The sequence below is a fragment of the Crocuta crocuta genome, unplaced genomic scaffold (genome assembly GCF_008692635.1).
Source record: "Crocuta crocuta isolate KB4526 unplaced genomic scaffold, BGI_CrCroc_1.0 scaffold139, whole genome shotgun sequence".
NCBI classification, from domain to species: domain Eukaryota; kingdom Metazoa; phylum Chordata; class Mammalia; order Carnivora; family Hyaenidae; genus Crocuta; species Crocuta crocuta.
The window spans coordinates 3,297,099-3,321,230 of record NW_027533258.1 but is presented as its reverse complement, the minus strand read 5'-3'; the positions used below and the strand labels follow the sequence as shown (position 1 = coordinate 3,321,230).

At 44.7% G+C, this 24,132-nt stretch overlaps 1 protein-coding gene across 1 annotated transcript; it reads left to right on the top strand.

Annotated features, from left to right (window-relative positions):
- Positions 1 to 43: 43 nt before the first annotated feature.
- ZNF287 (zinc finger protein 287) lies at positions 44 to 21,385 on the top strand. Its single transcript, XM_077746897.1, has 7 exons — positions 44 to 89; positions 1,360 to 1,960; positions 2,590 to 2,690; positions 5,474 to 5,600; positions 6,048 to 6,134; positions 14,547 to 16,091; positions 20,716 to 21,385. The coding sequence occupies exons 2-7, from the start codon at positions 1,558 to 1,560 to the stop codon at positions 20,766 to 20,768; spliced, it is 2,316 nt and encodes a 771-aa protein (XP_077603023.1). The 5' UTR covers positions 44 to 89; positions 1,360 to 1,557; the 3' UTR covers positions 20,769 to 21,385.
- The last annotated feature ends 2,747 nt before the right edge of the window (positions 21,386 to 24,132 follow it).

The window sequence follows — 24,132 nt, the reverse complement described above, 5'->3', positions numbered from 1 at the left end:
CGGCCTGGAAGGTGCGGCTCCCGGCCGAGACACGTCGTGCTTTCCNCTCGGGCCGCTCCGGCTGCGCGTCCGCCGGGTCCCCGCGACAGGTAATGATGTCGGGGGCGCCGGGCGCGAGTGTCCGCGCGGTTAAGCCGCTGCCCCTGCCGGTCTACGCCCGGGGGCGGAGGCGAAGGCAGACACGGGGCGTTGGCTGCTGTGGGGGCCCGGTCCCAGCTCAGCGCGTCGCCAGGTCCCCCCTTCCCCCGCTGTCCGTGACCCCCCCGGCCGAAGAGGAGTTAGGGACACCGGACCGGGTAGGGGAGGTGACGGGCGAGGCCCGCAAGTCTCCCCTGCAGGGCCTGGTATAACACTTGGCTTTGGTTCCGCGACGGAGCTTTGAGGAGGGCTCAGAACTCGGGCCCGCGGACAGGTGTCGTCCGAGCTGCAGGTCAGGCCTGTTCTGAGGTTTTCCTCGGGAATTCTGGTTTCATATTTAATCATAAGGAATTGTCTCTTGTAGAAGCACTTAAAAGGGCTTCAAATGACACCAGTCTCTTTTACATTTTTTCCTGTGCTACCTACCGGCTAGGCTCCCAGCCCTCTGATAGCAAAAAGCTAGAATAGTCTGGCATTTATATGCAAAGCAGGCAAATGGCTCGCCCTTTTTTCCTTGACAGTTTCCTTGGGAACCTTGAGCACTTTATTAAGAAGGCATTCTCCCCGTTTGTTCCAAGTACTTAAAAGATTTGCCCTGTTGTTCTTGAGAGGTATTTCCGTTTCTTTAGGGCTTCTGAAGTAACATCAGAAAAATACTGAAGCTTTCTTTCCCCCTCTGTGATTTCATTTGTGTTTCAACAAGTTAGAAGTTTGTTTGATCTGTTGTCTGGCTCATGATTCAGGTCTCTGCTTCTATTACCACCTTTTCTTTTTAATTCTTTTAAAGAAATATTTGTTTATTTTTGAGACACAGAGCATGAGCAGGGGAGGGGCAGAGAGAGAGAGGGACACACAGAATTGGAAGCAGGCTCCAGGCTCTGAGCTGTCAGCACAGAGCCTGACGTGGGGCTCGAACGCAAGAGCTGTGAGATCATGACCTGCGCCGAAGGTGGAGGCTCAACCGACTGAGCCACCCAGGCGCCCCTCTCTTACCACCTTTTGATGTCAGTCCCAGCCCCTGCCCCCAAGAGGTTGCATTTATGCTACAATTCTAAGGATGTAGGGGAGGAAGACCAAGGTAAAGTGTGTGTGTGTGTGTGTGTGTGTGTGTGTGTGTGTGTATGTATCTGTGCGCACCGAGTAGGCTATCCCTGCTGGTATTATGTGCATAGCAGAGAGCACCAGGAGTTCTTGACTTTGCGCTCTGTTCTTGTGTTTCAGGGTCTCTTAACCATCCCTGCAAGTTCTGGGCTCCGAATTTGTAACTAAGGCCACTGACTCTACCTTGACCTTGTTCTGCCCCTGGCTGCAGCAGCCCTTGATAGAATGACTCCGTGGCTCTAGCATGAGACTTCAAGCAGTTGGCTCACTACTGGAGAAATAAAGGAGACTGCCAGACTGACTCTCCCGTCTGTAGCCATGTTCTCTCCGTGCAAGAGGACGACCAGTTCTTCACGCTCCCAAATCCTTCTAATGTGGAAGCCGGACAAGGCTCAGAGTGGACCCCACAATGGGGAGAAGGGAACCCACGCTTTGAGACTCTTGCGTGACACTGAGACGTGTCGGCAGAATTTTAGGAATTTCCCATATCCAGACCTAGCCGGTCCTCGAAAGGCACTGAATCAACTCCGAGAGCTCTGCCTGAAGTGGCTGAGACCTGAGATTCGCTCAAAGGAACAAATCTTGGAGCTGCTGGTGCTAGAGCAATTCCTGACCATCCTGCCTGGGGAGGTTAGGACGTGGGTGAAGTCCCAGTACCCAGAGAGCAGTGAGGAAGTGGTGACTCTGGTGGAGGATTTGACACAGATTCTAGAAGAGGAAGGTGAGGATTGTAGGGCAGAGAGGGGAGGAGTCCTGGGTGGTTAGGGAAGACACCTAGCATTGTCACAGAGCAGCCCTTTCAAGACACCGGGGAGAGCAGAGCTCAGTGAGTGGGAACACACTCCAATGTGAGCCTCAGAGTCCTGCTGGGTCTGCCCCGTCCAGACTGCTGGAGACCGCCCCCCCCACCCCCCCACTCCCCAGTGACTTAAAACAGTGACCAAACTACCCCTGTGTGAGCTTTCAGGAATTTTACCTGCAGAGGTTTGAACCATTCTGCAAAGAAATCACTTGCTTTGTGAATCCGGTTTTACAATAACATGCTTGCAAAAAGGCAGAAAGGGGTCCAGAAAACATTTCCTTGTTAAGAGGCAACACACAAAATTTGCATCACATGAAGCTTTAGTAGAACGTTGGGAATTTGGTACAGATCCTTAGCAGCCCCAGAACACACTTGTTTTTGAAGCCTGGATGGATCCGCCCTTCCCTCTGCTGCTTTGAAGTACAGGTGCTGGTTTTGGTTTCTTTCTCATTTCTCACTGTAGGGAAGTGTGGGCATCTATTTGGTGAAGAATTTCCTAGGCTGTTCAAACAGGACTAATCTCCATCATGGTCTCCCTTCTTCCGTAGCTGCTCCTCAGAATTCTGCCCTTCCCCAAGAGACCCTAGAGGAAGAACCCAAAGGAAGGCCTCCTTTCCAGTCAGGATGGTTAAATGACTTGGTGACCAAAGTAAGTGTTGGTTTCTTCTATGATTTTAAAATGGCTTATTAGAGGTGTCTGTGTGAGGACGTTTTCTGTCCTGGCCCTGTGACTTCTTTGCCCAATCTAGGACTTAAGCATCAGTTTCTCTCTTTAAACCCACCTGGGTCTGTTAAGGTAAGTGACTGCCCTGTGTAGGAAATAGGCTTCCGTGACCTTCCCCTGATATGCCTGTCCTCAGTCTGACTGTAAGGCAGCAACACTGCATAGAGGTTAAGGGACTGACCTCCACAGCCAGATGATCAGATTTAGTTCCTGGTTCTGAACCTATGACTTGGGGCAAGATACCTGACCACACTTGGCCTGGATTATTAAACTCTAATAAATAGAATATACCTGTTAGACTGTGAGGATTAAACACTATGCGACTTGCAGTTAGCCTCGATTACAGTAACCCATCAAGAAGCAATAGTTGCTAATACTACTTTTCTCATTAACAAGAAATTAAAGGCCGTATGTTTTGTGGTGTTACTCTCGATCGTGAATCTGTGTTCTACCAGGCCATCTTAAGAGAAAGTTTTACTATAAAAATACACATCTGACGCTGGCAGCCAGAGTAAAATTATTATTCATAGGTTAAATGATTGTTTACCTAGAAACCCTAAGAAAATCAAGGGGGAAACTGGGAAACAACAAAATTTGAGTAAGATGATTACTACAGAACATGACATGAAAATCACTCTAAGGGGTAGCTGGCTCAGTTGGTACAGCATACAACTGTTGATCTCAGGGTCATGAGTCTGAGCCCCATGTTGGACATAGAGCTTACTCTAAAAAAAAAAATCACTTGGGGCACCCAGGTGTCTCAGTGGGTTAAGTATCTGACTTAGATAATGATCTCACGGTTTGTGAGTTCAAGTCCTGCATTGGGCTCTGTGCTGACAGCTCAGAGCCTGGAGCCTGCTTCAGATTCTGTGTCTCCCTCTCTCTTTCTGCTCCTCCCCCACTCTGTCTCTGTCTCTCAAAAATAAACACTAAAAAAAAAAAAAATCACTTTCATACATATACGTTAAAATCAGGCAGGTGATAAGATAAAATAAAAGATTCCATCCACAGGGGCACCTGGGTGGCTCAGTTAAGTGTTGACTCTTGGTTTCGGCTCAGGTCATGATCTGATGGTTCATGGGTTCGAGCTCGGGGCTCTGTGCTGCTAGTGACAAGCCTGCTTGGGATTATCTGTCTTCCTTTCTCTACCCCTCCCCTGCACACACACACACACTCTCTCTTTCTCTCTCTCTGTCTCTCTCAAAATAAACTTAAAAAAAAAGATTCCATGCAGCTTTCCCCACCCCCAAAATTTAAGGTATCTAGTACTAAACACACTATAAATTTTATAGTACGTCCATGCCAACTATCATTCCATAAGACGTAAAAGAAGTCTTAAATATTGTAAATTGTCTGTTCTCCCTAAATTATAAATTGAAGATGTAATTTGAAAACTGCGTATAATTTTTTTGAGACACATAAAGTTCATTTGAAAGATGTGTAAGTGTAATCAGTTTTATTTACCAAAAGGAAGAAAAAGAGCAAAGAGGAATACGAACCTTACCAGATTGAGACATGTATCCACAAGTATAACAGTTCAACCGTGTGGGTTTTGGTCCCAATTTTAAAGATTTTTTTTTTAATGTTTATTTATTTTGAGAGAGAGAGAGCTGGAGGTAGGGCAGAGAGAGAATCTGAAGCAGGCTCTGAGCTGTCAGCACAGAGCCTGATGCGGGGCTCCAGCTCACCAACTGTGAGATCATGACCTGAGCCAAAATCAAGAGTTGGACATTTTTTTAAAAAATATTTTTATTTATTTCTAGGAGAGAGAGAGAGAGAGCGTGAGCAGGGGAGGGTCAGAGAGAGAGGGAGATACAGACTCTGAAATAGGCTCCAGGCTCTGAGCTGGCAGTCGGCACAGAGCCCGATGCAGGGCTCGAACCCACGAACCACGAGATCATGACCTAAGCGAAAGTCGGATGCTTAACCGACTTAGCCACCCAGGCATCCCAAGAGTTGGACATTTAATAGTCTGAGCCACCCAGGTGCCCCTGAAGATTTTGTTTTTAGGTAATCTCTACACCCAGCGTGGGGCTCAAACTTAGAACTCTGAGATGAGAGTCACAGGCTCTACCTACTGAGCCAGCCGGGCACAGCCCCAATTTCATTTTGAAAAGGAAGTAAGGGCTCTGCATTTCATTGTAGGGCACACAAATACAGCTTAAAATTTCAAATTATGGCACAGTGAATTTTTTAAGAGTCTTTTTTTGAGAGAGACAGCATGCACACTCGTGTGAGAGAGGACGGGGCAGAGGAAGAGAGAGAGAGAATCTTCAGCAGGCTCAATGCCCAGCACGGAGCCCCACACAGGCTCGATCTCACAGTCTTGAGATCATGACCTGGGTAGAAAGCAAGAGTCGGAGGCTCAACTGACCGAGCCCCCCAGGCACCCCCATGACACACTGAATTCTTGAGTTAAAGCTCGAAAAGCACAACCATTCAAGTGTGTCGCTTTTGTAAAGCCCTTTCTGCTTTAAGCGCACGCCCCGTGCCAGCTGGAAACGGACGACGACTCCTGCTGTAGCGTCAGACTTCCCCGTGGGAGCGTGCAGGTGCTGTCGTCCGCAACTCAGCTGAGGGTTTAGCTTGACGACCTTTAGGGTCTTCCTGAAGCTCGGGATTCTGCGGTTGCCCTCAGCGCACACACGCCCGGCGTTTTCACTATCCTCCTCCCCCGGTTCTGGAACCAGTTCTGTTGGATGTTTTAGGAGTCCATGACATTCAAAGACGTGGCTGTGGATGTCACGCAGGAGGACTGGGAGATCATGCGTCCCGTGCAGAAGGAACTGTACAAGACTGTGACGCTGCAGAACTACTGGAACATGGTTTCTCTGGGTAAGCACCACCCTCGCCCGCCCCTGCTGGCATGCCCACCAAGGGTCTTCTGTCCTGCATCGATAAAATGGGTCGCCCCTAACGTACTTGGCTATGAGTAGGGCCTGGAGGTGAGTGTGCTCATCCCATTCGGGCATGGAAGTGTTTTCCCTTTTCCCAAATAAAAAAGTGTCTAAGTGAAAGATCACTGAAAACCGTGATGCCCAGCCTCCCCGGGCCTCCACCCAGCGCTGCTCCCTCCTTGCCCGTTTCCTACTCTCCTGTGATCTCCTCCCGCCCTGATCTCTATGCACATATCCTCTTGGGTGGCAGGAAATTTCTGTCCTAGCTCTGAAAAGGACAGTGACCTAATGCTCCGTTGTTTTCCCGTAGAAGTAGAAGTCAGGTAAGCAAATTCGAACAGCTGTTTATTTCCAGGATAAAACTCCTTCTGTTCCTCCTGAACAGGACTGACCGTGTACCGCCCAACGGTGATTCCCCTGCTGGAGGAGCCGTGGATGGTGATAAAGGAAATCTTAGAAGGCCCTAGTCCAGGTGAGAGCACAGCTGCATGAGATGGTTTGTCCTCAGAGCCTGACTAAGTGCAGTGGGATCTGTTCTTTAACCATGGCCAAGGCCGTCTCCACAGAGGCCTCCCAGCCCGTCAAAAGCCCTGAGCTGTTGGGTGCTGCTCCCTGAGGGATGCCATGTTCAGGAAGAGTTTCTCCTGCGTCTCTCAGTTTATCCCTCTCTGTGACCCCTGGGCCCCGTCCCTGGCTTTGTGTGAGGCTTCTACTGTGCCATTGTCCCCACGCTCTTTTCTTCTGTTAAAAATTAATTTGAGAGAGAGCAAGCAGGGGAGAGGCAGAGAGAGAGAGAGAATCCCAAGCAGGCCCTGCACCGTCAGTACAGAGTGCAGTGCGGGGCCCAGTCCCACGAACTATAAGATCATGACCTGAGCCTGAATCCAGAGTTGAACACTGAGCAGAGTGAGCCACCCAGGCGCCCCTGCTGCCCTCTTTTTTAAGTGTGCATGAATGTCCCTGTGGTTTTTAAGTTTCACACCTTTTTAAGTTTCTTCTGTTTCACCAACAAACCCCTGTAGCCTCCTGCCTCCACTTTGCTAACTTATTCTTTATTATCTAATTTAAAAAAGTATATTCTGGGGCACCTGGGTGGCTCAGTTGGTTGAGCATCTGACTTTGGCTCAGGTCATGATCTCACGGATCGCGGGTTCAAGCCTTGCGTCGGGCTCTGTGTTGACTGCCAGCTCAGTCTGGAGCCTGTCTTTGGATTCTCTATCTCCCTCTCTCTCTCTGACCCTCCCCTGCTCATGCTGTCTCTCTCTCTCAAAAATAAATAAAATATTAAAGTATATATATATGCAGAAGATTCAAAAAGATTCTCTCATTTAGCACATTCACCCACTTCCTACACCCCCAAGCGCCCAGCCACAGGTGCTTGTTTCTAGTTGTTCCTGTTCAGGTGTTTTGTTTGCATATCAAGGCAATATAAAAATGGCTTCTCCCCAGGGTGCCTCGGTGGCTTAGTCAGTTAAGCATCTGACTTCGGCTCAGTTCATTATCTCGCGGGGCCTGGAGTTTGAGCCTAATCCCTGTGTCGGGCTCTGTGCTGACAGCTCAGAGCCTGGAGCCTGTTTCAGATTCTGTGTCTCCCTCTCTCTCTGCCCCTCCCCTGCTTGCCCTCTCTCTCTCTTTCTCTCTCTCAAAAATAAACATTTAGGAAAAAAATTTTTTTGTAATGTCTTCTAACAGAGATGGTAGCAAACTACACACAGTTTGTACTTTGCTTTTGTTTATTTAAAAGTGTATGTTGAGGCACTTAGGGGGCTCAGTCAGTTGAGTGTCTGACTCTTGATTTTGGCTCAGGTTCAGATCCCGGGGTCGTGGGATCAAGCCCCACCTCAGGCTTCACACGTGGAGCCTGCTTGAGATTCTCTGCCTCTCCCCCCCTTCTGTCTCTCACCCCTGCTCGAGCTCACTCGCTTACTCGCTCTTTCTCTCTCTCGAGAAAAAATACAAATTTTTAAAAAGTTTATCTTGAGAAGTATTCCAAATGAGGATATAAAGAACTTCCTCATTCTTTCTGTTTTTACTGTCTGCACCATGTTTTATCGTGTGTCTCCTAACTTATCGAACCGGTTTCCTGTGGATGGGCTTTTTGGTGTCCCCATCCCTTCCCTCCCGCAAGAGCTTCCAACCTACAGAAAAGTTGCAGAATCAGTACATTGAACACCTGCATAATTGTCACCGGGAACCACCAGCTACCATTATTTAGCCACTTCTGCTTTTTATTTCTCCATGCGTGTGCGCGCGCGCGCGCGCACACACACACACACACACACACACACACACTTTGTGTTTGCAAAGAACCATCTGAAAGTTAGTTGTTGCAGGGATCATGACTTCCCCCCTATGTATTTCTGCATGTTTCTCCCAAGACCATGAGCATTTTTCTACACAGGCGCATCCTTCTCTCCGCCCCCCCCCAAATGTTCCTCATTTATACAAGAATGTCATCTAATGTATAGTCCAATATTCAGACTTCCCTCACTGTCCCCAAACATCATGCAGATTTTCCCCCCATTTCAGGATCTCCTATCCAGGAATCCTATGCTCGGGGTGCCTGTTGGTTGAGCATCCGACTTCGGCTCAGGTCATGATCTCATGGTTCGTGGGTTCGAGCCCCGCATTGGGCTCTGCTGACAGCTAGCTCAGAGCCTGGAGCCTGCTTTGAATTCTGTGTCTCCCTCTCTCTCTACCCTTCCCCTGCTCACGCTCTGTCTCTCTGTCTCAAAAAATAAGTAAACATTTAAAAATTTTTTTAAAAAAGAATAGTTCTTCCTCCTACCTCGTTTTTATGTGTACGGATCACTAGAGACTAATAGAATTTTTCCAACTTCAGACTGTTGTTAGTCCACTGATTCCCAGTTTGTTTTGTTTTTTGTTTTTCATACTCATCTGTCCTCTGTTTGGGTAATAGGAACCCTTCAAACCAAGTCCAGTGTCCTTTTCACAGGTCCCCATTAGTCTTTGATCCTTCGCTGGCTTTCTAGCACAACAAGATGTTCTTTAGACTCACCTTGTGCCTGTCTTACACCTGGAGTCTCTCCAGAGAACCCTGGTTCATTTTGATAGGGAGCAGGACGTGGGCAGGAAGTGTGCTCACTACCACGGATACCACGGTTTCCAGTGGGTAGGGCTAGGAAGTGTACGTGTGTGTGTGTGTGTGTGTGTGTTTCTCAATTGTGAGTTCGTGCTGGTAACTCTGATTGATACCCAACACCTCAAGGCTATTCCACCTTGTTTCTGTTTCCTTTTCTGTACAATGAACAACCTGGCTCAACAGCATTAGTATGTACTGATTCGCCCTGTCGTGTAACACACAGAAAAATGGTTTCAGGATCATGTCAGTATCCCTACCGATAAAAACTTTCTGTGTAATGTTCAAAATTTCTTCAAAGTCCTTTCTGTCCTTAAAATATGTCCCACTAAGGGTATAGAGAATACTAGATTCAAAAGTTCCTTCAGTTCTTTCCTTCTGGCTATGTTAAGGGTTTTATGTACAGCTTAAGGATTTGTTTGATTCTGTTTGTGTTCAGTTTTAGCATTCTCTTGTTTTCTGCTTTTTAATCTGCCATTTTTGAGTATGAAAAACATTAACTTGGTTCAGAGGTGAAAACTGTAGAAAGGTATATACTCCCATCCCTCCTACCCTGTTCCCATCTGCTCCATATTTATTTCCGGTTTCTCTTTGCAAATAGAAATCATAAAGATATTCTTACATCTGTATACAAGAGAAGTGCACTATACTCTTGATTCTTGCTTTTCTATTGCTTTTTTTCCCCCCTAAGGCACTGACTTCTAATATGTGTTATCTTACCTGGTTATTAGGTATTTTAAGGGTCATACTTTTTAAAAAATTTTTTTAAATGTTTTATTTATTTCTGAGAGAGGCAGCATGAGCAGAGGAGGGTCAGGGGGTGGGGTGGGGTGGAGGAGATACAGAATCAGAAGCAGGCTCCAGGCTCCGAGCCAGCTGTCAGCACAGAGCCTGATGTGGGGCTCGAACCCACGAACCGTGAGATCATGACCTGAGCCGAAGTCAGACGCTTAACTGACTGAGCCACCCAGGCGCCCCTAAGGGTCATACTTTTTAAAAGCGAATTCTTCTCATAATTTATAGCAGAATGACCTATATATACCTATAGTACAGTAAATTCTTTGTGGAATGATTTTTGGCACACTCTATACACTGAAAAAACATGCATAACATAATGGAAATGAGCCTCAACTAGAAGTCAGGATAGTCTTCTGGAAGGTACTGCCAGTCTGGGACCAGGTTGGTTTTTGTTTTTTTTTTTTTTAAATGTTTATTTTTAAGAGAGAGAGCGTGTGCATGCAGGGCAGAGAGGGAGGGAGACACAGACTGTGAAGCAGGCTCCGGGTTCTGAGCTGTCAGCACAGAGCCTGACACGGGGCTTATTCTCACGAACCATGAGATCATGACTTGAGCTGAAGTCGGACATTTAACTGACTGAGCCACCCAGGTGCCCCTGGGGTCACTTTAATTTGAGCCTGAGAAGTTTTTTGGATTGCGTTTCAGGTAGCATGCATTGGGCTTATAAATCCATAAGAGGGATAGTTTATAGTTAGGTATTTTAGGAGGAGAATTTTCTTCCTCCAAAGAGCACCAAGACTGAGAAAAACAAGTTCCTTTTCACCTTCTGTAGAAGTGAGGGTTTTTTCTTAAGTTTTGTTTTATTTTTCTAGCCAGTCCATGAGCAGAGTATAATCCTCTGTGCTCATGAGTCCTGTCCATGCCCTCCGCCCTCCCCCCCTGCACCCCTTATTAGGCCTCAGGCTTTGTGTTCTGGCCCCTGGGCCCCTTGCACCCTCCAAATGGAAGTGTAAGGTCGTTAACCAGATTGAGGAGCTATCTTGTCTCCGTCACTTGCTGATCTCCTGTCTCCCTGTCTTTGCTTGATTTTTGGCCTCTGAGGATTTTCCTTTCTTACCAGCATAGAGATACGTAATAAGTTGAACCTTTGGTTTGGAAACCTGAATAGTCATACTTCAGGAAACATAAATTCTGATACTTCACAAACAGTAGTGTTGTTGGTCTTCACTGGCTATTCCTGTCTCGGAATTTTGATAGTTCTTTATCCAGGAACTTCTGTAGTTCTTTATGCAGGACCTATAGTCATTCTTTCAGATTCTGCTCCAGTCCTACCTCCTCGCTGAAGCTTTCATTGATTACCTAAGTCAACACTTATCTCATCTGCTAGAAGCATTGCACCATTCTTTGGCCCTATTGACCAGACACTTACCACTTCCAACCAGACCTTTCTGGTTAAATACATATATTTAAGCAGTGTTTAATAGCATCAGTTTTTAAATTTCCAATAAAATGATTGATTTTAAGATTTATATTTATTATAGCAATTTCTTCAGGGTCCTGTGATCCAGCCTTGTTTACGCTTGTTATTGCTTTAGTATTTACTTTTCAGGTACATGGTACGCTCTGCCATAGGCTGTCTGATTGCATAGAATCAGAATTCAACTCAGCTTCTGGTACTCTCATTTGTGTGTGTATGTATGTGTTTGCGTGCGCGCGCGTGCACACACCTGTACCTATACAATTCCTTACCATTCTCATTTTGTTCTTTTGGAGAGGAGAGTGACAAATCCTGGTTTGAGAGAGTTTTTAAATATTTTTGTTATGTAAAAATAATACAACTACAGTTATACTAGCACTGAATAGCAATAAAAGTTACGTAGCCAATTTATTGAAAACTAGAAAATATTTTTTAAAAATCTGTAACCTTGTTAACACATTTGATTGCTACAGATGTCAGTACATTTGATTGCTTTGTCTAGTTCCAGTGCATTTTCATGCAACTTACGATACTACTTTTTTCATTTAACATTACTCCGAAGCATTTTCTAAAGTCAACTGTGATGTTTGTCTTTGACTCAAAGTAATAAAAGTCATTTGTAAATTCAGTCAGTACAGGAAGGCAGGTGAAATATTTGTCCACCTCTCCCATTACCAGGATTTTCACCCCTTAGATTATTACTTTCTATTTATATGTGTCTATATTACGTATAGCATATCCTTACAGAGAGTGTGGGTCTCGCTCTGCATAATATGTCCTCCACACCCTTATCCCTACGTATCCATGTATGTGAGCCTACCTAGTTATTTTTCTCAGTTATCAATATTCCATATCCCTCACTCTCATCCTTTATTGATTGATAGCAGATATCATTTTTTTTTATTTATTTATTTATTTTATGTTTTATTTATTTCTAGGAGAGAGAGAGAGACAGTGTGAGCAGGGGAGGGTCAGAGAGAGAGGGAGTGACAGACTGAAACAGCCTCCAGGCTCTGAGCTGGCAGTCAGCACAGAGCCCGACGCGGGGCTCGAACCCACGAACCGCGAGATCATGACCTAAGCGAAAGTCGGACGCTTAACCGACTAAGCCACCCAGGGGCCCCAGCAGATATCATTTTTAATGACTGTATATGATTCTATGGAACGGGTATATTTGTAAGTTTTTTTTATGTTTATTTTAGAGAGAGAGAGAGCGCGAGCGAGAGTGAGCATGTGTGGGGGAGGGGCAGAGAGAGAGTGAGACACAGGATCTTGAGCAGGCTCTGGGGCTTAACCCCGTGAACTGTGAGATCATGACCTGAGCTGAAGTCAGGCACCTCATTTGTAAGGTTTTTATACCTTGATCTACATCTTAGAAAATTTCTGAACTCCCCAGTACCACGTTTGCTATATTATAAAATCCATATTCAATTACATTTCATTACATAATTCTTAATATTTGAAAGTTCTGTATTTTCGACCTGATTGAGAAAAAGGTGCTATAATTTAAATTTGTTTTACACCATCCTGCCGGAGACCGTAGGGGTCAGTACATTTGATTGCTTTGTGGCCAGGTTTGGGGGGTCAAGGATTTGTTTTCTTTGTTTGTTTGCTTCATTTTTGTGTGTACGTGTATGTTTTCATTTGGTTCACCTTTTTATAACAAATTATTGTCATTTATTTCACCAATTCAGTTGAGTGTCCACCATATTGTATCTTGGGCCATTTTCTGAAAGAAACATATAAGAAGCATAAGCCATTTCCAGAGTTTGCGTCTAAGTTGGAAATATAAGAAACACACAAAGTTGTGAGTAATAATGTAAGGTCAAGTGCTGACATGGCCCCAACATGATATATGATTGAATCATGAGACTGCTGATATTTCAGCCATATTGACGTACAGAAAGGCAAGTTCATATGATTCAAGCTAATTTGTACTTTAGGATTCTTAGAAGGACAAACAGGAGCAGGGCCGTACCATTTTTTTAATGGGTAGAGAAGTTACCTTAAGAGAATGCCTAAATCTGGTATTCACATGGCACCTATAGGAGGCCATGAGGAAGTAGCTTAAAGTTACGTGGGGAATTTAAATGTCAAGTTAAGCTAAATATGAAGTTTGGTAGAAGATGCAGTAGAATAGGAAAGGCTGGATTATGTCGGGACTGACTAGGTCAAGTGGAGGTATTTTGAAATTTGCAGACTTTTCTCCTTTAAGCCACTGGTCCTCAAACGTCAGTGAACAGGAGAACCACGTGGAGGGCTCCCTAAAACAGACTGCGCGGCCCCATCCCCAGAGTGTCTGAGGCGGCTTGTCTGGATGAGGACCAGTGTAACCAATTCCCAGCTGATAGTGATGCTTCTGCCGCCGGTCTGGGACTGTGCCTTGAGAACTATTACCAGGGGAGATTTACTGGAGATGCTGAAGCATCGAGAGCACTCCATGACATTGCCCTTGGAATATTATGTAGGATCATGCAGAGCAGGCTGCGAGGAGTTAATGAGAGTGAGCACCTACTTCATACGAATCAGTCCGCAAAGTGATGCCATGTTACCCTGCGTCTTATCCACTGTTTTCACTTATCTTAGTCCTGTCACCGGACCTAACCTATGTTACTATGCTGTGCCCATGGTGAATAGTGAGGAACCGCTCCTTTTTCAACAGTTTGGTCTTCCGGTTTTCTGCCCCTGTAGTCTTCTTTTCCCAAGCATTTTTTTTTTAAGATTTTATTTATTGAAGTGCCTGGGTGGCACAGTTGATTGAGCACCCGATTCTTTTTTTTTAGATGATAATTTTGGGCTTTATTAAATGTTTTATTTATTTTTGAGAGACAGAAAGAAACAGCACAAGCAAGCGAGGGGCAGAGAGAGAAGGACACAGAGTCCGAAGCAGGCTCCAGGCTCTGAGCTGTCAGCACAGAGCCCGAGGCGGAGCTCGAACTCACAACCTATGAGATCATGACCTGAGCTTAAGTCAGACACTTAACCAACTGAGCCACCCAGGTGCCCCAGCATCCGATTCTTGATTTCGGTTCTGTGATCCCACAGTTCATGAGTTCAAGTCCAGCATTGGGCTCTGACCTGACAGTTCAGAGCCTGCTTGGGATTCTCTCCCCCTCTGTCTCTGCTCCTCCCTACTCGTACTCTTTTTCTCTCTAAATAAAAGAATTTATAAAAATTTAAAAGTAAATATTTTATAATGAAATTAAGGTAATTATAAAACTATAATAAAGTCTTTACTTATTTTTTTAGAGAGGTGAGGAAGAGGAGAGGGAGAGAGAGAATCTTAAGCAGGCTCCCACCCAGCACAGAGGCTAATGTGGGGCTCAGTCTTTCCACCCTGAGATCATGACCTGAGCTGAAATCAAGAGTCGGATGTTCAACCAACTGAGCCACCCAGGTGTCCCTCTCTTTTCCCAAAGAAAACTACCCTAAGTACCACATTGTGAGGTTGTCCGAGCCATAGTCGTTTTAGGCATTTTGTTCACATTCAGTATCTTCTTTATGTTTTGGCAGTTTTCTTTCTCCAAATAGAGGAAAACCTTTTATATTCTATATTCTTTTTATTTCAGAATGGAAAACAGAACCCCAAGAGTGTACTCCAGTCACCAATACTCCTAAACTCACAAAGACTGGTACTCAGACCATCAAGTTGGAGGAACCAGATGATGATGACAGACTAGAGAGACAAGCAGCAGATCCCTTCAGGAAAATTCCCATTAGCAAGAGAGATTTCCCTTTGAAGCCCATCCTCTCACAAGAAGATGACCCTATGGAAGAGTATCTTAGTAAATATGATATATATAGAAATAATTTTGAAAAGCATTCAAACCTAATTATTCAGTTTGGTACCCAATCAGATAATAAAACTCTGTACGATGAAGGCAGGGCAACCTTCAGTCACGTCTCATACGGTATTGTACATAGAAAAATATACCCTGGAGAGAAGCCTTATAAATGTAATGTGTGTGGGAAAAAGTTTAGGAAAAACCCATCCTTCGTGAAACACCAAAGTACCCATGCCAAAGAAAAATCTCATGAATGTGAAGAATGTGGGAAAGAGTTTAGGCATATCTCATCCCTCATTGCACATCAGAGAATGCATACTGGAGAAAAACCATATGAATGCCACCAGTGTGGTAAAGCCTTCAGCCAACGTGCACACCTGACCATACATCAGAGGATTCATACTGGAGAGAAGCCCTATAAGTGTGATGACTGCGGGAAAGACTTCAGTCAGCGCGCACACCTGACGATACATCAAAGGACACATACTGGAGAGAAACCATATAAATGCTTGGAATGCGGTAAAACCTTCAGCCACAGTTCATCACTAATTAATCATCAGCGAGTTCACACTGGTGAAAAACCTTATATATGCAACGAGTGTGGGAAAACTTTCAGTCAGAGTACACACCTTCTTCAGCATCAAAAAATACACACCGGAAAGAAACCATATAAATGCAATGAGTGTTGGAAAGTGTTTAGTCAGAGTACTTACCTTATTCGACATCAGAGAATTCATTCTGGAGAGAAGTGTTACAAATGTAATGAATGTGGAAAAGCTTTTGCTCATTCCTCAACTCTCATTCAACATCAGACTACTCACACTGGAGAGAAATCCTATATATGTAAAATATGTGGAAAAGCCTTCAGCCAGAGTGCAAACCTTACTCAACACCATAGAACGCATACTGGGGAGAAACCGTATAAGTGCAGTGTGTGTGGAAAAGCGTTCAGCCAGAGTGTACACCTCACTCAACATCAAAGAATTCATAATGGAGAAAAACCCTTCAAATGCAATATATGTGGGAAAGCATATAGACAGGGTGCCAATCTCACTCAACATCAGAGGATTCATACCGGAGAGAAGCCGTACAAGTGTAATGAATGTGGGAAAGCTTTTATTTATTCCTCATCACTTAATCAACATCAGAGAACTCATACTGGAGAAAGACCCTATAAATGTAATGAATGTGATAAAGATTTTAGCCAGAGAACATGCCTTATTCAGCACCAGAGAATTCACACAGGAGAGAAGCCCTATGCATGCCGTATATGTGGTAAAACCTTCACCCAGAGTACAAACCTCATTCAGCATCAGCGCGTTCATACAGGTGCCAAACATCATAATTAATGGATATGGTAGATGACTTCACTTAACTTTTACAGTTCATCCAGATTTTATTTTGTGCTCCGTTAAAATGTTATTCAAAAGAAGTGCAATATATGTTAGATATCACTCAACACAAGTATCAGAATTAGTAATGTGGATATAAGCTATTTAGTGTGTCATTTAAAAGAAAACTCTATTCACTTCTTAACCTTTTTTCTGATACCAGTTCAGTTCAATCCAGAAAGAAACCCTGTAAAAGTGAGAGTACTCAAAAATCTGTAACTCGCCAACTCCTAGTGTATTTCAAGTACTTCTTAATGAGACCTTATGAATGTAACTTGGGAAAGCTTCCATTAAGTAGGGATTTCACACTAGCAAGTAGTCTTGGGATAATTGAAAAAGCTGCTTTCAGGCCTTTATTACTTCCTAGCTTTGAAGCCTTAAATGCTTAAAGGGCTCCCTTCCCTTTTCCTATTATGCCATAACTGCCACGTGGAGCCAGTAGGCTTGCAAAATATATATAGTGGAAGGTATCTTAGTTTCTATGTGACAGCTGTTTAATTACAGTTTCCTTTAACTATTGAAATATTCAAGGAAGAGAAGTTTAATGAAAGACGATCTGTTAGGATAACTAATGTATATATAACCCTTAGATGTGTACAGATTAGTCAAACAGGCAAAAATTAAACATCATTTTTAAATTCATCTTTAAAACATAATGAGCCTTAGTTTCACTAGGTTTTGACATCTGTCATCCTAAAGGAAAAAATAAAGTTACCATTTTTTTTTCCACTGGACTCCTACTAAAGAAGCTCCCTTGTGGCTATTTTGCCATAGAAAGTCCATTTCCATTGAGACCCATTTCTTGAGTGCCTACTGTGCTCAGGGTCCAGACTTCCTGATTGAATCTTTTCAGGGCTTCTTATTGTGCTGAAAACCACAGCCAATGGTTAAACAACAGAAAGCTTACTAAAGTAGTGAAATGTGACAAAGAACATGATCTTAACTACTAAGTACTGTCCCAGAATGACCTAGGAAGCCTACTAAAATGGATTGGCAAATGCAGTCCCATATCCCAAGACCAGGAAGTAGTGAAAGCAGCTCTTTACATAATGTGAGGGAAAAGTAACAGAAAATAGGTTTAAGTTCTCTACAGAAAGTGGGTCAGGGAAGGAATCAAGGGTGAAGATTTAGTAGTGAAGAAAGAATACACAGGTAACTTACAACATGAACTGTTGTTGGACTTGAGTTACCTAAGAAGTAAGAGTGGCTAATTGAATAAGACCAAGTTGAGCCTGTTTAGAAGAAGAAACTAAAAATGAAGCAACTGATTTTAAAGGAATAATTGGAATCGGATCTTTTTCATACATATAAGTAAAATGGGGATTACTCTTAAAATGTCAGAAAACAAATTTACTGGAAAGCATTGATGCAGAAACTCTGATTGCAGTAATCATTATTAACTAAATTTGTGGGGTCCTAAACACCATAAAAGGAAAACAGTCAGCAATGCAAATAGAAATAGGTAAAAATACTATTCAATATCCACAGCATTCCACTATCAGAATATAAGACCATATTCTGAGAGCTGAGATTTCATCTTGCTCTTAATTTGTTTCTTCAGTGCCTTGTGTATAGGTTGTGGTCAATATGTCAGTTGAATTAGTAAGTAGGTAAGTTAGAGTTGAGTAATAAGGTAGAATTAATGGATATGGAGAGAAGTTGGTTCAACTTAAAGTACTTTGTTGTGCATACGTGCAAAGAATACTTAACAAATACTGGTCATTCACTGGGTAATAGGAACTACTTAAAATTGAAGAATCAGAATTCCTCATCTTAACAGTGGGGATGTTCCTAAAGAAATCGTGGGACATCTTTGCCCAAGAAGGTCTCCTGAGCTAGATGGAGAAAAATTGATACAAATTCTTGTGCCACAAATGGCATTTTAAGCATATAATTGACCACTGCAGTTTCATTTGGATGTTCCTGTTGATAGCAAACATGTTACAGACAGGTGCCGTAGGAAAGACCTGGGGTGCTAGCATCTTCAAGGCTTTCTTGTTGAGTGTTTTCTTCAAGAAGCTACTGCTTTCCCTTGTCCTCACCTCTGCTAACCCTGATATCATGGAATCATCCTTCACAAAGTGTAGATTGTCCAGGTTGCATAATACTCCATAGTTGGTTACCATGTTAGAAATAACTGTTGTACTTAAGATGCAGTTTTTATTTATAATGCCACTTCAAACCTTACACAGCACTCTATCCCCTCCTGGCACAAATGTGTCAGGCATTGCGGTCCGTAGCGCATTTCTTCGATTTAATTTGTATTTCCTGCCTTTGTGAGTTTTATGTAAATAATGCATTTATAAAGTCTTCCACTGATAACACTGAGGCAACGGATGTCCTTAGAATAACAGAATAGTGGAGGGTCATGGATCTTTGTGTGTTTTTCCCACTTTTACACTTGTCTGATCCACATGTAATTCAAGGGTTGTTGTTGTTTTTTTTTTAGCAGATAGTCTTATTTTCCACAACTTTTTATTACAAAGATGTTGAAATACACAGAAAAGTTAATAATAAAATAAACTGTATATCTACCACCTAGCTTTAAAATTTTAACATTTTTTACTGAACAAGTGGAAAGTTATTTGGACATGACATTTCACCCCTGAATACTTCAGCATGCATCTCATAAAAAAAAGGACTTCGCATTACCACGTACCATTACATACCTTGAAAAAGGAGTAAGAATTCTCTAATCTCTAATTCATCCATGTTTTAATTTTCCCTGTTCATCCTCTCAAGTTTCACACATTATGTTCAGTTATTATGTCTGTTTCATCTGTCTAGGCGTCTCCACTTCTGATTTCCTTGAGGACCTTTTTTTTTTTTTTTTTTTAATAGAGCAGGTCAGTTGTCGGATGTCTCACATTCAGGATTTAACTGTTTACATGTGGTTTAGCTTGTTCATGTATCCCTTGTGGTTTCTATAAATTAGCATTTAGGACCAAAGCCTTGATTGGATTCAGGCTAAATATGTTTAATATTAACACTTCCCAGATGTATTTCCTGTTGCATCACGTCAAGTCTTACTATCCGGTTGACTGTCCGTGCTGTGACTTGTGGTAATCACCACATCTTCCCAGTGTGGGGATGTGTCTTCCTGTTGCAGTCAATCTGTGGACTGACCCTGGCAGCGTATGGGTAGCCTGTTGACCAAGAACTTTTCACCTGGTAGTTTGAGGACTCAGTGATGATGGTCATTCCCCAAATCAGTTATTTCATTACGATTTGCAAAATGGCAATTTTCCATCATTCAGCATTTCCTGATGCGTAATTCTGTAAGGCAGAGCTTTCTGTCATCTGAGAATGCACGAGAGGCAGGGTCCTACTCACATTCCTTACTTACCAGTTTTCAGAGTAAGGAGCTGGCAGTGGTGACATTATTCCATGTGTTAACCTTAGTTATGGCCATTGTTTCTATTGCTCAAGTTGTCCCAAATTCGGTCAGTTGGAACCCTTCCAGTAGCTCTTCTGTCCTTTGTCACTCCTCTAGCCTTTGGGGACTTCATTGCCTTCTGACATGAGAGAGCTCAGGTTCAGTGCCCCAGATATGAAATGAGCCATGTCTCCAGTAATCTCTGGCTAATTCAGCAACTAATTTTTTTTAATGTTTTTTTTTTAATTTATTTCTAGGAGAGAGAGAGAGACAGCGTGAGCAGGGGAGGGTCAGAGAGAGAGGGAGTGACAGACTGAAACAGGCTCCAGGCTCCGAGCTGGCAGTCAGCACAGAGCCCGACGCGGGGCTCGAACCCACGAACCGCGAGATCATGACCTAAGCGAAAGTCGGACGCTTAACCGACTAAGCCACCCAGGCGCCCCTCAGCAACTGTTTAAAACCAAGATCTGGACACTGGGTACGCTCATCGCTGCTGGGGTGTCATCAGCAGGTAGCCTTTGAGTCTTTCCAGCCATTCAACTTAGTTCTCGTAAGGGCAACTCTTTGCACTCATTTCATCAGTTACGCAGTATCTGTGTAGGAGACCTAATTACATACTGGGACAAACTGGAGCACACAACTAAATTGGAAAAGATGGAAGTGATACGTATTACTAGAAAGCAGCAGGCGTAACCCCGAAATGCCTTGTGCCAGGACCAGCAGAGTTTAAGGAAGGGAGCATGTCCGTTAACCTGGCCAGCGGGTTCATGAGAGAGCAGTTAAGAGAGCAGCTAAATATATGGTACCTAGTATGTTTTAACTATGTCCTATCTTGATAGTTTATGTGTAAGCTAATCATCTTTCCCATCATATTCCTTAAGGCAGGTTTCTGGTAAGATCTAAATCTGAACCCTGAGGATCTGTTTCATGCAAATCTAAGTGCTAGTTTTTCTTGCTAAACTTACTTGGTTTTCAAAACTAAGAGCGTTAAGTTTCAGCCTTCGACTAGATCTGGTAGCAATTCACTTGCATGTGCCTGTAAATGTACTTAGTCCTCTGTTTCTGTTACTCTCTTCATGGTTCTGTACTTCACTACAGTTACTAGCCTCTTAGAACACTTTAGCCACTAAGAATGGCAAGCATGTGCACTAAAGTGATATGTATAAATACGTGTGTGAACTTGCAGGCAACATGAAGTCCTCTGTGTGGGTGGGAAAAGTGACACCATCATGGTGCTGAAGTGTCTTGCCTGCGGCCATGCAGTCCTACAGCGACAGAATAAGGGTCCGGACCATGGCTCCGGCACTCAGCTGAATTCTTCCTGTAAAATTCATGCCAGTGGAAATCCAGAGCGCAAACAGTATGTACCTACAGTTTTATAAAATTCTGTATTTTGATGAGATTAGAGCATTGGAAGTTTATTTTTGTCTCCCCTTCTCTATAGTTCCTTAACTTCAAATCTTTAAACGAGAATCGCCTCACCAAGAATGCACTCCTCTCTACCCCCACTTCAATTTTGGTCTCCCACCCAGATCTTTCCCCAGTTTCAGAACCATATAGTCCATGTTACCACCTGGAACTATCTCAAAAGTACCTTCAGTGGTTTAATCTAAGACAGAACTTTCATCCCCAAATCTGTTTCAGTTCACAGTAACTTTAACAGAGGCCAGAAGCCACTCTGTTCACCTGTAGTTAGAGTCCTATTGGCTTTACTTTCTATGTATTCCAGTTCAGTCTCCTCTCTGTCCCCACTGCCACTACCTCGTTTCAGGTTTTTAACCAACTTTTGATTATTTCATTACCAGGCAGGTGTTCGCCCCTGCCCCTGATTGTACCCCTTTCAGTGTATCTACCACCCTGTGCTGAAGTCATGTGAAAGCATGTAAGGCCGCCACTTACCAGCTCTACAGGTTGAGAAGTGCATTTGACCATGTCGCCATTTGCTTCAAATGCTGTGATACTTTCTCATTGTTAGCAGCGGTGGATCTCACTCTTAGCTGCACACTGGAATGACCTGGGGAGCTTTTAAAATGACCGATGCCTGGCCCCCATGTCCGGGAATACTGATTCATTTCATTTGGGATGGAGGCTGGGAAATGGCAATATCAGTATTTAGTTCCCCAGGTGAGTCTAATGGTTTAAAGTGCGCAAGGACAGAAGCAGGAAGCTATTACATGGTTTCGGAGGAGAAATTGTGCTGGTTGCAGCAGAGGTGGTAAGTGACCCAGTGCTGGATACATTTTGAAGGCCGAGTCTATAGGACTTGCTAATGATTTGGATTGGGATGTGAGAGGCATCAAGAATGACTATCGTAGTTAGGAGCACCTGAGTGGCTCGGCTGATAGCGCATACAGCTCTTGATCTCAGGGTTGGAAGTTTGTGCCCCAAGATGGTGGTAGGTGTTACTTAAAAATAATACAAATTACGGGCTCTGTGCTGACAGCTCAGAGCCTGGAGCTGCTTCGGATTCTGTGTCTCCCTCTCTCTCTGCGCTCACACTCTGTCTCTGTCTCTCAAAAATAAGTAAACATTAAACAATTTTTTCTTTAAATAAATAAAAATTAAAAAAAAAAACTTCAGAATGACCATCTTTCCTACTAGAAAATATGCTCCTAACAAGAGAGAAGACCCTATTATACCCATTTCTGTATCTCCACGGGTGGGCTTAGGTGCAGTCCACCAGAAACAGGAGCTGCCTTACAGGGAAGAAACGCTGAGCTCGAGAAAATCACTACTTTTACAGTGAATTGTAAACAGAAATGCCCTTTGCCTTCCCTTGCCCTCTCCCAGGCCCCTGCTTTGCCTGTTTGCTTGCTGTTAACACAAGGCTGAGAAATGGCCCAGGTAAAGAGCAACTAAGACCTTGTACCCTTGGGATACCCAGCAGCGACGTGCAGGGAAGTTCTGGGCCCTTGGCATTGCCAAGGTATTGTCCAAGTATTGTCCATTCTAGTGTAGAAGATGGGAAATCTCCCACCAAGAATTTGGGGGCCGTTAGGGCTTATCTGTAGGAAAGACAACCCCAAATGAAGTTGCCTGTTTTGAGACTACAGAGTAGAGGTCTTTCCCTGACAAAAATCCTCCGTCATTCGAAATCTGACCTATACGCAGAGGTTGGAAAGTAATGATCTCACTCCAGTGTACACTGATTAAACACTACACCTGGGATACTCACTCATTCATATTTTACACTGGAGTAAAATACATTTAAGTGGTTGGAAAAAATCAGAATTATTTCCGGATACATGAAATTCAAGTTTCGGTGTTGATAAAGTTTTATTGGAACACAGCCAGATTAAGTATCGTTTGTGCCTGCTTTCCTGCAACAACCTCAAAGTGGTGAAACATAAGGAGACCGCAGAGCCTAACATATTTACTGGCGCTTTATACAAGTTAGCCAGGGGCGCCTGGGTGGCTCCGGTCACATGATCTCACGGAGCCGCACGTCGGGCTCCGCGCTGACAGCTCAGAGCCTGGAGTCGGCTTCAGGGTCTGTGTCTCCCTCTCTCTCTGCCCCTCCCCGGCTCCTGCTCTCTCGCGGCCTCAAAAATAAACAAACTATGAAAATTATAAAAACAAGTTAGCCAGCTATGCGTCCACACAATGGGTGGGGGCTTAGGCCGGCTAACGAGCCAAACACCAGGCAAATTAATAAAAGGAGCAGACGCTCATCGGACGTGTGGGAGAAGGGCGAGGAGGTCAGTAAATAAGTCGGGAGCGGTCTGAGGCTTGAACGTAAAGGGATACGAAGGCACAACGCCAGGAGTCCGGTTCTAGAAGGGCCGAACCCTAGTTCTGACGAAGCCAGCGGTCCATGCTGCCCTCTGCCGACCGCACTCCGCCTGTGCGCCTCTAACCCTTCGTCTTCAATCAGTGGAGACACCCGGTAGGTGGGGAACGCGGGTCGACAGCTTTACCTAAGCGGGTTCAAGAAGAGGGGTCTTCCCTTGCTGGAGTGTCCAGTGCTCGTGGTACCCGTGTTCCGGGCTTGCTTGCGGGAACGTGGGTTCGAGCTAGCACTCAGGTCCTAACCGCCGTGTATCTCGGGCATCCTCCCCGCCCGAACGTCGGCCGCTCACTCAACGAAACAAGCCCGCAGGGAGCGTAGCTTCCGCGAACGAGTCCTTTGAAACCCCCTGCAACCCGCACTCCACAGCGGCATCCAACCTCCGCCCGCATCCCTGAGGCTGCAAGTCCACCCGTGTGGCGGGGCGGCCCCGTCTAGCTGAGCGGAGGTGACAGCCAAAGCACCACGCTCACCTCCTGCAGGAGGGGCTCGGCCCTAAAGCCCCGGCCCAAACGGGCTTCGGTGCAAGAGCTGCCCCTCCCCGAATCTCGATGCCGAAGACGGCGGAACAAACAACTCCGCAGCCCAGAGGTTAGGCCAGGCAGGAGCCCGGCTCCGGCTCGAACAGGACTCTGGGGCACTGGGCGGGGCCGGGCACGCAAGCGTTCCTGGGAAATGTAGTCCGGAGCCTCTGCGGCTCATGCGCACCTCCTCGTCATCGTGGCTCCGCCCGTGCGTGTCGGGGCGCACCTGCGAGCGCCCTCCGCTGGCGAGGAAGGGAGGCGGCGGTGGGGGCGGAGGGCCGGAGCCGCGGGT